At 39.0% G+C, this 13,822-nt stretch overlaps 1 protein-coding gene across 1 annotated transcript in view; it reads right to left on the bottom strand.

Annotated features, from left to right (window-relative positions):
* The window catches only part of dph6 (diphthamine biosynthesis 6), an 86,852-nt gene that overhangs the window by 33,432 nt on the left and 39,598 nt on the right, over positions 1 to 13,822 (bottom strand). Inside the window, exons 10-12 of the mRNA XM_038272753.1 lie at positions 12,214 to 12,339; positions 10,508 to 10,637; positions 10,254 to 10,428 (exon numbers count right to left, since the gene is read on the bottom strand). Of these exons, the coding sequence (XP_038128681.1) occupies positions 10,254 to 10,428; positions 10,508 to 10,637; positions 12,214 to 12,339 (431 nt within the window). The remainder of the gene's footprint in view (positions 1 to 10,253; positions 10,429 to 10,507; positions 10,638 to 12,213; positions 12,340 to 13,822) is intronic.

Raw genomic sequence — 13,822 nt, 5'->3', positions numbered from 1 at the left:
AGCCTGAACTCAGTTTTTTCTGACATTTTGAATTGAAAAACCTTACTGGATGGGAAACGAAACGTCTTCAAACTTGGAAACAAAGTCCAGTGGATATTTTTTTATTTTTTTTTACGTTTTTTAGATTGACTATGACCTGGATGACTGAGTATCTTCACCAGCATTTAGTCAGATGTTAGACCTGAGTCTTGAATCAGCTGAGTCTAACTGAGTCCAAGGGGAGAAGCTGAAGTGGTGAAGGAAGGGGAAAGAGGATAGTAATTAGCCTGGGTTATAATCCTCTATCTTTTAGTGTTTCTACAGATTGTACGTATACCATGTAAATGCATTGTCCCTTTTAAATAAATAAATATAAGCACAAACTTGGTTTGCTTCCTATTCTTCTTATTCGAGTAAAGACAGCTGACCCTGTCTACAGAGATGCTACTGGGATGATGAGCAGCAAAAGAAGGGAATCAGTGCTTGGCATGGAAAAAGCTTTGAGTTGAAGCCTGACCACTTGTCAAAACTTCTCCTAGCTCTCCCCAGACAGAGCTGCATACAACAGAGCTGCATACAATTCAGGAATCAACCAAGCCTATTCAGCTTATGTTTCCAGTGAAAAGAAAATTATTAAATAAATAAGTTGGGGTTACTTCCCCTGCACTTCCCCTCCAAACCGCTGAGCCTTCAAGACCTCATTTTTCATCAGCTCAATTACTCGACAACTGTTCTTCTCCTCGGCCCAGCCTTTCCTCTCCTGCCTTACGCCACCCCCCCTCCTCTGTTGGAAGTGATCATTTGTTCTTTTATTAAACCTGATAACATCCCCTTGCATTGTCTGAGCGTGCTTGCTGGAGAGCCGCCCCTACTGTTTTTAGCCTCCGGCATTTCATATTATTGGTGCATTATTTCACGCATGCCCTCCTCTTTTATCAAGCACATTTGAAGTAATGTTAATAGACTAGAAAATTGAGACATTTATGAAGTATGGGCCGTGTTTATGAAAAAAATCCATAAAATATGACAAGGGAGAGGTGAGATAAAAGCAGGGTTTTAATAGATTATGGCAAACAGGGGAGAGGCTTCAGATGCTGACAGGCACCTCCTCTGAGATGCCTCGTACTTTATGGGATTCATTTTGTTGTATTAGAAATGAAGTTAAATGTCCTAATTAATCTGTTCGTGCAGCACAAATACCTCCCTGAACGCAGATGCATGCGCACACAGTTTTTTAGCTAATTACTCTTCTGTGATAATTGAGGTAGATGTAGTCTCTAAATGTGGGTTGAGGAAGTTTTAGGAGATGTGGGGAGCAGGGGGGGAGTATTGCTGCATTTTGCAAGCTGGCTCTTTTTCAGCAGAACATTCAAACCATCAAACTGAAGCAAGAACTTCAGATTCTGCAATTCATCATTGTTTTGTTAGCTTACATTTATACTTAAAATGCTGAACTGTATTAGAGAAAAATGCACATACTGACTCGAACTCATTATAGGTGTTACCCCAGCTTGTAAATTTTTTCCCATTTAATGACATTATAGACATTTTTTGTACCCCTTTAAAAGGTGTGTTAAATGCATTAGGATAAATTCATCGTGCAGTATCTGGATCTCACACTGAATATTTTAGATCTTTCAGAGATTTGTATAGTGCAAAAAAAAAACAAGACAGTTTTGTGACATTTTAAAAGGTTTAAACATAAGTAGAGGATTCCAAAAAAGTTAAAAAACAATCACCAGCATAAGTAGAGGATCTGTGACAATCACACATTACCTGCAAATTGTCCCAAGACCTGGTGTTCTCAGATGCTTCCTTCTCTTATATCTTACTCCACAGTATTTTCCATCCAATTTTTGTCTTTAGATGTAAAGGACAATTGAGGAAGGCTGATTTTGCATCTGGTAAACCTATGCCCCAATCCTTTTTGTGCCATGGACCGGTTTGATGTCAAACAATATTTCACGGATCAATTTGTAGCAGATAACGAAACGATAAGCCAAGGTGTTATTTTGTCTTCATTGTGGGTTGCTTGGTCTCCAAGTGCCGAAGCAGTTTTGAAGAGCTCATCGCCTTATTAGAGAGCCACACTATGGACAGTGGACTTGGTGCATGGGACTCACCCAATGCCATAAATGCATATTTCAAGCAGGATTCCTGATAGTCTCTCAAAGTCAGCTTTATTTCTTTTGCTGGTTCCAGGATTCTGTTCTGTCCATTCAGAGGACTGTTTCCCCATCTCGAAGAAAGTTCTTGAAGGCGGTTGCCTACTACAGATTTTTTGCCGGCTTGGGGGTTTCAAACGGAAAGTATCACGTGACCTAAAGAGACATGGCCGACATACAAGAACAATGAGTCTTAGATGGACTAGAAAATAAATCACTTGGAAATAATGAAAGCTATTTAACATTTTTGTGCGGCCTGGTAGCAAATGACAGATGGACCAATGCGGGAAAAGGGCCCGGGGCTCACCCTGGCAAACCATTTCTGTGTTCATATGATGATATAGTGTTTTGATTATTTTCATGCAAAAACAAACAAAAAAACTATCTCAACCTATTATTTTTCGTATGGAAAAATCAACTAGAATTTAATTTAAGCTCTCCTGGTATCTTTAAAAACTTCATGATGCCATCCACAATCCAATGACCTGAAGAACAAACTGCACACATAGACAGAAAAGTAGCGGCGACAGTGAAAAAAAAACAAGTTTCACTGTTTAAGAACTGCAAAAACTAACGCAATGACCAAAACATTTTATTCATATGATAACAGGTTTTGCAGAAACTATGCCAAGAAAAACTCTTTCTGACCTCGGAAACATAAAGCATGTGGGAAAAGGACCAATATTTGTCCCCTAGAAAAATGTTTGTTTAATCCATCTGAAGGAGTTGGTTCCAGGTAATATTCACAGTTGAGTTTAGCAAACTATACATGTGAATGTTTGTGATGGTAGAAAAACAAAGATATTACTTTAAAACAACTGACTGGCATGTAGACAGCATCTAGTGGTTGTCAAGCTATCCTTGTCAAGCCAAGATATAAGGAGTTGCTTTGCCTTGGCAAGGCAAGTTTATTCATACAGCACAATTTAGTACAAAGATAATTCACAGTGCGTTCCATGAATTAAACAATAAGATAAAAGGGAAATAAAATCTGAATAAAAGCAAGTATGGATAAAACATGATAAAGGAGGTAGTAAAACATATAAAACATTTGGATCAAAAACTTAAATTAATTATATCCCAGTGAACAGTTTAACTTCAACAGTCAAAGGGAGCTCTAAACAAACTTAGAAGAAATCAGGCTTTCAGCACTTTTCAGTCTTCTGGGAGTTTGTTCCAGATCAGTGGAGCATAGGAACTAAACGCTGCTTCTCCATGTTTGGTTCTAGTTCTGGGTGTACAGAGTAGACTGGAACTAGAAGACTTGAGTGGTCTGCGAGGTTGATACACAGATGACAAATCTGTTATGCATTGAGGTGCTGATCAGTGATTTAGAGACAAAGAGAACGATTTTAAAGTCTATTCTCTGAGCTAGAGGGAGCCAGTAAAAGGACTTCATAACCGAACTGATGGGCTCTACTTTCTTAGTTCAAGTGAGAACATGGGCAGCAGCGTTTTGGATCAGCCGCAGCAGTGTGATGGACTTTTATGCAAACCTATGAATACATTGTTGCAATTATTAATTCTACTAAAGATAAATACATTATTTAGTTTTTCTAGATCCTGCTTGGACATTAGTTATTTAATCCTGCAAATGTTCTTCATGTGATAAAAGACTGACAGTAACAGTCTTTAAGTGCCTCTGAAGGTTCAGGTCTGAGTCCATAATGACACCAAGATTTCAGCCATAATCAGTGGTTTCAGGCTGTAGTAACTGAAGCTGTAAGCTAACTGGATATCTCCTTCTTTGGTTCAAATATAATAACATCAGTTTGGTTTTTATTTGGGAAGTTATAGCACATCCAAAAATTGATCTGTTCTAAGCATTTAACCAACACTCTGATGGGTTCATAGTCAACAGGTGACATTATGATGTAAAGCTGTGTGTCGTCTGCATAGTTATAGTTACTGACAGAAGCGTTGAGGAAACCCCCCTTTTGGTTAGGTTCTCCTTGGACACATAAAGGTATTAAATACAAATTGCAGTTTTTTAGAATCTTTGATTATCTTAAAAAAACTAAAAATTTAAATATTTCTAAGTCACAATTATTTTCAAAGGGATTTTAAGAGATAAAAATATTTATATCATGGAGACATTTTATTTTTGCATTTAAATCTGTATGTATTCTCTCTCAAGCAGACTCTCCTCTCCAGTATTGGGTGGGTAACTCAGCTCAGTTTGACCTCACAACGTCTTCTTTCAAAGGACCACACAAACTTCAATTAATTTGTTTTCAGATATTTAACCTTCTGTAAGAAGATTATTTAAATTCCACCACCCGCCTCCATGCATTGCTCCCTCTGACACTAATAGACAGTGTCAGACCCACATCCCTGCTGATGCCTTGCAGTCCATTTTGACAATTTTCAAACCCTAATGCAAATCCAATCGGCAGCTCGCACAAGACAATCTCCCACAGTATTGACTGTCACTCGCAATTAGGAGACCACTGCAAGAAGGTTGGTAGGCACTATAGCAACCTGAGGCTGGTGCAGTCAGCTCCCTAAACGCACCCCGCAGAATGTGATCAGTGAGTATAATTTCCCAGCAAATATCCCAAGGGTGAGTCACTTGCCTTAACACTAAAGACAAGATATTTAATCAACTGATAGTCGTTCTATTCAAGCCTGTTTGGGCTATTGTGCTCACCTCTGTAAATGTGCCTCCAAAGGGAATGGAACCAAATAGACAGAATCAATTACATAAAATGAGGAAAAAATGTGCAGTTTGAGGACCTTGTTGCCAAATATGTTTTTCTTAGATGATAAACCAATCAAATTTATTTACCTACTTATATGAATTATCTTTCCTGATTGTCGTATTTTTTTTTTCGATAAAAACTGTAAGATTGATTGTAAAAAAAAAAAAAAAAAAAAATTCCTTCAGAGACTGAAGGGAGTTTTAAATGCACAAAAAAGTTCATTTTAAAATATCACGCGTTGCCTGCACCATCGTTATCATTAGCTGCCGCTGTCGGGTGGCGACAATCTATGGCGACGGCGGGATATATATCTGCTCGTCTAGTGTCAATGGATGATCACTACTTTTCAAGGTGCATTGTGGGAAATTTCGAGTCCACTATTTTTTCATCCACTAGATGTTCGGACACTCATTTAAAATGGCGTAACAACTATATAATGCCCTATATAGGGATTAGGGCAGACATTCAGACATGGCCAAAGACTTGAAAAAAACTTTGATGTATCACACTTTGTCAATTACAAAAAAAATGAAACCAAATTTCATATTTAAGGGCAATTTTTATTAAATAAACTTAAACTCACTTCTCTGTCTTTGGTTTTATTTTTTGTTTCCTTCTCATCCAAACTTGGAAATTGATCACAACAATTAAAAGATAAAAGAGAAAAAGAGAAAACAGGAATTCAAAATTGAGATTTAAAGTTAGTAATTTTCAATTGCAACAGAAGTTGGACTCACTACAGGTAAGATAAAAATATAAGAGATTAAATGAAAGCCAAATAATTACACATATGATCAAAATAAGTTATATTCTTAATTTTCATTTGATTAAATGTAAATGTCAAACATTTATAATCTTTGCTGGATTTACGGCAATTAAACCTTTTTTCCAACTGCTGACCAACTCCTTGCAAGTTTGCTGTTTATGTTTTGATGATTTATCTTTGGTATTGAGCTCCAGGTTTTGAGGTTAAAAGGCCATCGTACTAATCTTTAGCCCCCCCTAAACATTTTTTTAAAATCATATTTGAGTCAGGACTCTGCTGGGCTACTCCAAGATGTTCATGTTCTTTAAAGTCAGAAAAAATAACAACAACAACAAATAACATTTGGTTAGATAAGGATTATTTAATACGGATATACCAATTTGCCAGTATTAATCATTTCACATTAAACTTAATAAAAATTTAAACTGTATTTTATTTAGATGTAATTACGTTTTTTGTTCTTCTATGTGGTTCATTTAATGTCTGGAATAATCAGAAACAGAGAATTAATTTGATTTATCTTTGAGCGTTTCATTGAACAACTTAAGATTGTAAATGTCAGAGAGGTAAATTGAGGATCTACATTTACTACAAATAAACACAAAGAGAGTTGATTACATTTAACTAATTGTTAAAAATGCTAATATATCAAGTGTTTTATCAATTCATTTTCTTTTAGTTAATGACATTAAAAATAGCAAATAACTCTTAAAACTTAAAAAACAAGCAACAAATCAGGATGTGCTACTTCGATGGATTTCTTTTACAATTTGGCAAATAATTTGATACCAAGAAACGGTATTCAGAATGTTCATTACTTATTTTTGGTAAGATATACATTCACAAATAATTTGACATTATTATACAGCAATCGGTCACAGAAAGAACAACTTGACGGAGTGAAAAACAGACCATACATGAAATCGCAGCTTTCTTTTTTGTCCCTTGCAGCATTAAAGTAAACTGATGGACTAGTATATATCAGTGCACACTACACCGAGAGCCCCCGCAGCTTTGACATTAAAAAGGTTAACTAATTCTCTAAATCAAGTCAGATCTGAATCTGTCATCCTGCCAGACCAAGTCGACGTTGAGTCAGCTTGCCATTTCTGAGAGCTGACGCTGAGAGACATGACAAGCCAAGCAGACAGATGAGCGGACGGATGGAGTTTGAAGGTCCAGCATCCATCACATGCCAATCCGATACGCACTTCCTCCATCCTTCCACCAGCGGCGACCTTCTGTGGCAAGACTCTGCAGGGCCATTTTCTGTCACTAGCCATGTGCTCGCTCTCAGATCATTAGAAGCGGAGGAAACAGAATGGTCCCAATATAGCAGGACAATAAACATTGTGCTTAAATCCCTACTTAGCAGAATCAACTGGTTAGTCTCCCTCTTCTAACAGAATAAAGTAAACAATTACCCAGCTCTGTTCAGCTAAAGAATCTGAAGTTCAATTTGTTCCTCCATTAAGGTTTCCCTCATTATGTAAAAAGACATCACCTCTGCATAGCTGAAGCCACTAGAGATCACTAATGAATTCTGAAACTTTTATTTCCTGAATACAACATGTGGACAGGAGACACTTTCTTTAACATCTAGTGTCAAGCCAGTTTTTCTTCCTCCGTGCTTCTCTGAGCATCAAGGAAAAGTGTCATTAAGATGGAGACAATTACAGCAGAGCTGTGATGAGACAGTGGGGGTGAGTGAGCCGCATGCTTGCTCACAGCAAGGGGCTAATTGTATCAATATGTAAAACTCGCACTGAAGAGTGGTTAATACATTTTTGATCAAATTAAGTCATTGTTAGGTGGAGGGGGGTGTACAATGAGAGACCATGCACAAGTGGTTTTAAGCTCTGAGTAAGCAAACTCCTTTCGTTGTTTGCTCAAATTACAATAAATATGAGTTACAGTTAAATGAATGAGAGATGAGACATGTTTTCTTTAGGCAGAAGTGCTTAGATGAAGCTGACTTCAATTTTATGTCTCGCTGACTTTTTATTGAGGATTTTAAGCTTTTCTGGCATGCTAAACACAAACTGAACTCTGCAGGCTACATCTCAGGAATCCAAACTGAATTTCGGCAACGCTTCGCTGAGACACGCCCGTCAAGATCCGAGCGAATAGCTGAGCCACACATGTTCTCACTCACAGATGGATTTGGCTGAAGGATCAAGGACGTGTGGAGGAGATGGACACTATCCTCGTTGACAGTACCTTGACAAGCGTAATCCTATATAATACACACTGGGTAAACACAACACCAAGCCAACCATACAACCGCGACCCACACTTCCTCTGCTTGGCCTTTGAATTTCACATTCTTTAAGGGGTTGAGACAAAGACAGAGACAAATACTTGCTGCTTCACAAACAAGTACAAAGAGTAGGTACACATTAGCATACATACATAATTACATGGAAAGATAAAACCAGTCAAAAAGAAAAATCCCAAAATAAGCATGCTGGACATTGTGTGGTATATTGGTAGAGCTGATGTGCCACAAAGGGATGCCATAGTCCTTGACATATCTCTAGGTCAGAGGTCCTCAGCTATGGTCTCCAGAAGCCACTTTCCTGCATATTTAAGATGTGTATCTGCTTTGCCATACCTGAACTCTATCACCTCCTCAGCAGGCATCATGTTTGGTCATAAATTCCATATACTATTCTTATAAATCTAAAGGTGCAGCTGTAAATTAATTGTTTCCACCCTTTAAACCAGAAAGTAAAAAAAAAAATGTTTTCCCTGTAAATCAAATAATTGGTATTTGTGAAAAAAAAAAAAAACACCCAAAAAACTAATTACACGTTCCTTTCTGTTGCAGAAAAAAAGATTCCAGATTCGATTCCTGGCTTGGGATTTTTCTGCATGGAGTTTGCATGTTCTTCCCGTGCATGCCATTATTTCCAGATACTCCGGCTTCCTTCGACAGTCCAAAAACACGACCGTTAGGTTAACTGGCATCTCTAAATTGACCTCTGGTTTGAGTGTGTGTGTGAATGGTTGTATGTTTTTCTGCTCCCTGCAACAGACCGGCGACCTGTACAGGGTGTACCTCACCTTTCGCCCATAAACTGCCGGAGACGGGCACCGGCCCCACCCTACCCCAACCAAATAAGCAGAAGAAGAAGGATGGATGGATGGATGGAATAAAATTTTGCTGTGACTTTAAACATCCATGTATGAATTTTGACAGCAGTGTCTATATCCCAGCTGATTGCTAAGTGGTCAATGCTATGTCAATCAAAACTTTAGCAATTAACTGGATGATTTGTATTTTCCACTTCTGCTTATTGCCTGTACATGCTGATTCTCACATCCTTCATACTTATTTCCATTCATTTCAAACGGAGCTACAGGACTATGAAGCTAGATCGGTCTCAATTTTCACAAATACACCTATGTGATTCATACATGCATAGGACAAGATTCACACATGCACTAAAGAAATCCACACACACATAGAAGTGGCTCAGTGGTTAGCACACACGACCCGATGTAGGGTTTAGTCCTCGACATGGGCGATGCGGGTTCAAATCCGGCCTGTGGTCCTCTGCCGCATGTCCCCCCCCCCCCCCCCCCCCCCCCCTGATACCCCCTTTCCTGTCAGCCTACTGTCACTACTACTGCCTCTAGTGCGGTAAAAACTCAAAAAAAAAATAATAATTAAATTCTATTGTGTATCGAAGCACATCAAGGGAGTCTCAAAATTCCACACACAAATGCAGTGAAGTTTAAAGACCACTGGTACTTTTTAATTTATAATTGTTTATGGACATGAAATACTTTGGTGATTCTTGTGCTGTGCATGTGTGGATCTTGCATGCTTGCATGAATCATGCTGTGCATCTATGGATCTTTTCCTTTGTGTGTTTGGATTTTTTTGTGCTTGTGTGGATCTTGTACTGTGCATGTATGAATCACATATGTGTATTTGTGAAAACTGAGAGCAACATAACTCCCTACAGGACATACATTTAAATCTCTTTACGAATGTCCCATCTCATCTTTTTTTTAATATCCTTTCAGTGTTAACCTTCAGTCCAAAATTAGAATCTCTGAACTTGTAAATGTTAGCAATCTTTTGAAGATCTTTAAAATTATGCTCTACATTCGCTAGGTACCACGTATGGAGACTGTTGTTTAAAGCTTTTAAAATTAAACATGCTTATCATTCACACAAACCTAATCTAAGAGGATAAAGATGGATTAAAATGACAGCTAAATTTTCCTTTTGTCTTTCATAAAGTGTTCATTGGAGTTAAGGTTTACAGCAACGTTTTCCATCGCATGAGTGGTCTGATTTGACCACTGAGGAATACTATCAATTAATGCTAATGATATAAAGGTATAAAAGTAATCTGTTTATAGAAATATAAAACACAATCTAAAAGCAAAAATCTTGTTTGTATATTTCTACAAAATACAGTCATGTGTTGCATGTAAACATGTCCCTCAATCAAGCTAAACTGCTATCAGAATTATTCAGATTTTTACTTTGATCTAAGTATTTTAGAGTTATTAAATACTAAGATTAATCCTGCCTAATCCTGCACTTTTTTTTCTTTTCGTTCTTAAATATGTCTTGTCCCCATTACATCCATTTATCCATACTGCAGGGGAGGTGAACCTTACCTTGAAGGCCTGGCTGTATGGCCCGATGTTAGCAGGGGCCCAGTGGGAAAGACTCTGGACATGCAGTGCTTCTTTGTGTCGGAAACAGCCTTCCTCCAGGGGCTCAGTCCAGTCATGGAGGAAACAGTCCATCTGCAAAAGCTGTCCGGCTGGCAGAGGTGCCTGGACACAAACTCTACAAGAAAACAAACAGAAAAAAATATGACAAGTTTGAACAGTATAAACAAGAGAAAAAAAGAGAGTGAACCTTTTACCTGGCTGGAGGATTTATGTTGAAATATTTCCTGTAAACTGCATTAAGAGAGACAAAATCCTCCATGTTCCTTACATAAAGATGAACCAAAATGATGTTCTTCATCTCCAAAGCATAGATTTTTAACTCGTCTGGGAACAGATAAAAAAAAAAAAACATTAAAAGCAGCAGATTATAAAATCTGAAAACTACCTTAAAAGTCTGTAAACATCCAGAGAAAATTGTTGACTTGGTCCCACAATGAATTTCTTTTAAAAAGTCTGGTTTACCTTCTGTCATTGCTCTTGTTTTAGTATAATTCTATGTTGCACCTATTCACATTAAAGCATGTGCATTGGGATTCAAGAATAAAGCAGTACCTGTGGCCCCTCTCCCCTTAGAGCAATGCAGCGCAGTAGGTGTGCCTATGGGAGGCTTTGGATGCAAAGGCAAGCGCCATGGCTCAAAGCAAAGCTTCCCTCTTTCCCAACAATCAACTGAAAGAGCTTCAAGTTTGTTTTCTCTTTGCCAAAGCTAACGCCTCGCACTTCTTTGCCCCCATACAAAGCGATTGTTCATTAAATATTAACTTGTTTAATATTGTCTCTGCACTGTGAAGGGGCTGCTCAGCCAAGCACCACCATAAACATTAAATATGCTTTTCATCTTTTGCTCTTCCATCTCCATAAAAAAAGCAACAAAAAAAACAAGAAAAAAAAAGAACTACAGTGGGGAACAAGTGTGCACTTTAAAATATCTGCAGGGCAAAAATGATAAACCAACTCTACATCATTGCAGTGCGTGAACATGTGTTGGAAAAATATTGTTTTTTTGTTGATTTAAAGTGATTTAAAATGCTACCTGAGTCACATGTGTTTGACTGACAGAATCTGGAACACACTGCAGATATAGGAAGCACTTCTGAGTCAAACCAAAGTTTCTAAGTTCTGCTGTTTATCTTGTGTGTTCAGTTAACAGCATGAGCGGAGAAAAATGCTGATGATTAGATCCCAACAGAACAAAAGGCATGTTTATAGACAAACACAAATCTGTTCATAATGGAAAGCAAAATTAAAACATGACATGATTTTATGATTTGACCAAAAGAACCTTAGAAGTCGGCCCTTTGGAGATTCAATTCTTACTGTACCAACTGCTGTTTTGGGGGTGACTTATTTACTAGATGTACACATTAAATATTGTTTCCATAGTAGCTCAAGCCTTGTCACATCTGATAGCGGGCCTCTGTGACCCTTCATTTTCAACTCATTGCCCTGCATTCAGCTCCATCCATCTTCCCATTATGTCTGGCCCACTTGCCCTTCTGAAGAAAAGCATCTCTGCTGGATTACCCTGTAACCATTGCATTCAGGGTAGCAGTGGCGGTAACACGTATAAATTCAGGTTTTGTTTGGCATGAAGGACGTTCTTTCAAGTGTAAAATGCCTTAGCAAAGACTGCAAATATTACTCCCTATAACTTTCTATCAACAATGGGGTGTTTGCCTCCAGATCCCATCAACCATTTGTACCATGTCTGCCCTAGAGTTATCAAAGACCTGACTGCTCCTCTGAGTAATTTCTACTTGTATTGTCTATCATAGAAGTTTGGCACATGTATTTTATTTAGGAATTACAGAACTGGCTTTCTATTTAAAAAAAACTGAGTGAAAGTTGGAGGATCGTGATTCTGTTTTTATTCAGGCATTATTGGTGCCATTCCTCTTACCTTGAAGCATAGTAAAAGCTGCCAGTGTCTGGCCCTCAATCCCAACATCTTGGCTCTTAAGTCCATTGATTCCTGAGATCCACTGATAGCCTCTCAAAGATCTTTTTGAACAGGATGGAGGTGTAACTGTGGGTTGTGATAACAATAAAATCAGGATCCTCACCTTTAAATGCATTTTGGTTGATGATGATGCTTGAAACATTTTCTAATGTGTGTTCCTTCATAAACAAGCCTTCTATATGTATTTTATGTCAGAAAAGATTTAATCTAGACACTGTCCCACATAAACTACTCAAATGGCAGCTCTTGTCAAACCGCCATGCTAGAGTTTCGGCATTATGATGCTGGCCGCATATGACACAGATCCAGAGCAGCAAACAGCACACAAAGATACACTATATTGCCAAAAGTATTTGCTCACCCATCCAAATTATTGGAATCAGGTGTTCCAATCACTTCCATGGCCACAGGTGTATAAATTCAAGCAACTAGGCATGCAGACTGTTTTTACAAACATTTGTGAAAGAATGGGTCGCTCTCAGGAGCTCAGTGAATTCCAGCGTGGAACTGTGATAGGATGCCACCTGTGCAACAAATCCAGTCGTGAAATTTCCTCGCTCCTAAATATTCCACAGTCAACTGTCAGCTGTATTATAAGAAAATGGAAGTGTTTGGGAACGACAGCAACTCAGCCACGAAGTGGTAGGCCACGTAAACTGACGGAGCGGGGTCAGCGGATGCTGACGCGCATAGTGCGAAGAGGTCGCCAACTTTCTGCAGAGTCAATCACTACAGACCTCCAAACTTCATGTGGCCTTCAGATTAGCTCAAGAACAGTGCGCAGAGAGCTTCATGGAATGGGTTTCCATGGTCGAGCAGCTGCATCCAAGCCATACATCACCAAGTGCAATGCAAAGCGTCGGATGCGGTGGTGTAAAGCACGCCGCCACTGGACTCTAGAGCAGTGGAGACGCGTTCTCTGGAGTGACGAATCGCGCTTCTCCATCTGGCAATCTGATGGACGGGTCTGGGTTTGGCGGTTGCCAGGAGAACGGTACTTGTCTGACTGCATTGTGCCAAGTGTAAAGTTTGGTGGAGGGGGGATTATGGTGTGGGGTTGTTTTTCAGGAGCTGGGCTTGGCCCCTTAGTTCCAGTGAAAGGAACTCTGAATGCTTCAGCATACCAAGACATTTTGGACAATTCCATGCTCCCAACTTTGTGGGAACAGTTTGGAGCTGGCCCCTTCCTCTTCCAACATGACTGTGCACCAGTGCACAAAGCAAGGTCCATAAAGACATGGATGACAGAGTCTGGTGTGGATGAACTTGACTGGCCTGCACAGAGTCCTGACCTCAACCCGATAGAACACCTTTGGGATGAATTAGAGCGGAGACTGAGAGCCAGGCCTTCTCGTCCAACATCAGTGTGCAACCTCACAAATGCGCTTCTGGAAGAATGGTCAAAAATTCCCATAAACACACTCCTAAACCTTGTGGACAGCCTTCCCAGAAGAGTTGAAGCTGTTCTAGCTGCAAAGGGTGGACCGATGTCATATTGAACCCTATGGATTAGGAACGGGATGTCACTTAAGCTCATATGTGAGTCAAG

Source organism: Cyprinodon tularosa, unplaced genomic scaffold (genome assembly GCF_016077235.1).
Source record: "Cyprinodon tularosa strain WSP-4 unplaced genomic scaffold, ASM1607723v1 ctg120, whole genome shotgun sequence".
NCBI lineage: Eukaryota > Metazoa > Chordata > Actinopteri > Cyprinodontiformes > Cyprinodontidae > Cyprinodon > Cyprinodon tularosa.
The sequence above is the reverse complement of the archived record's forward strand: the minus strand, read 5'-3'. Positions and strand labels throughout refer to the sequence as shown.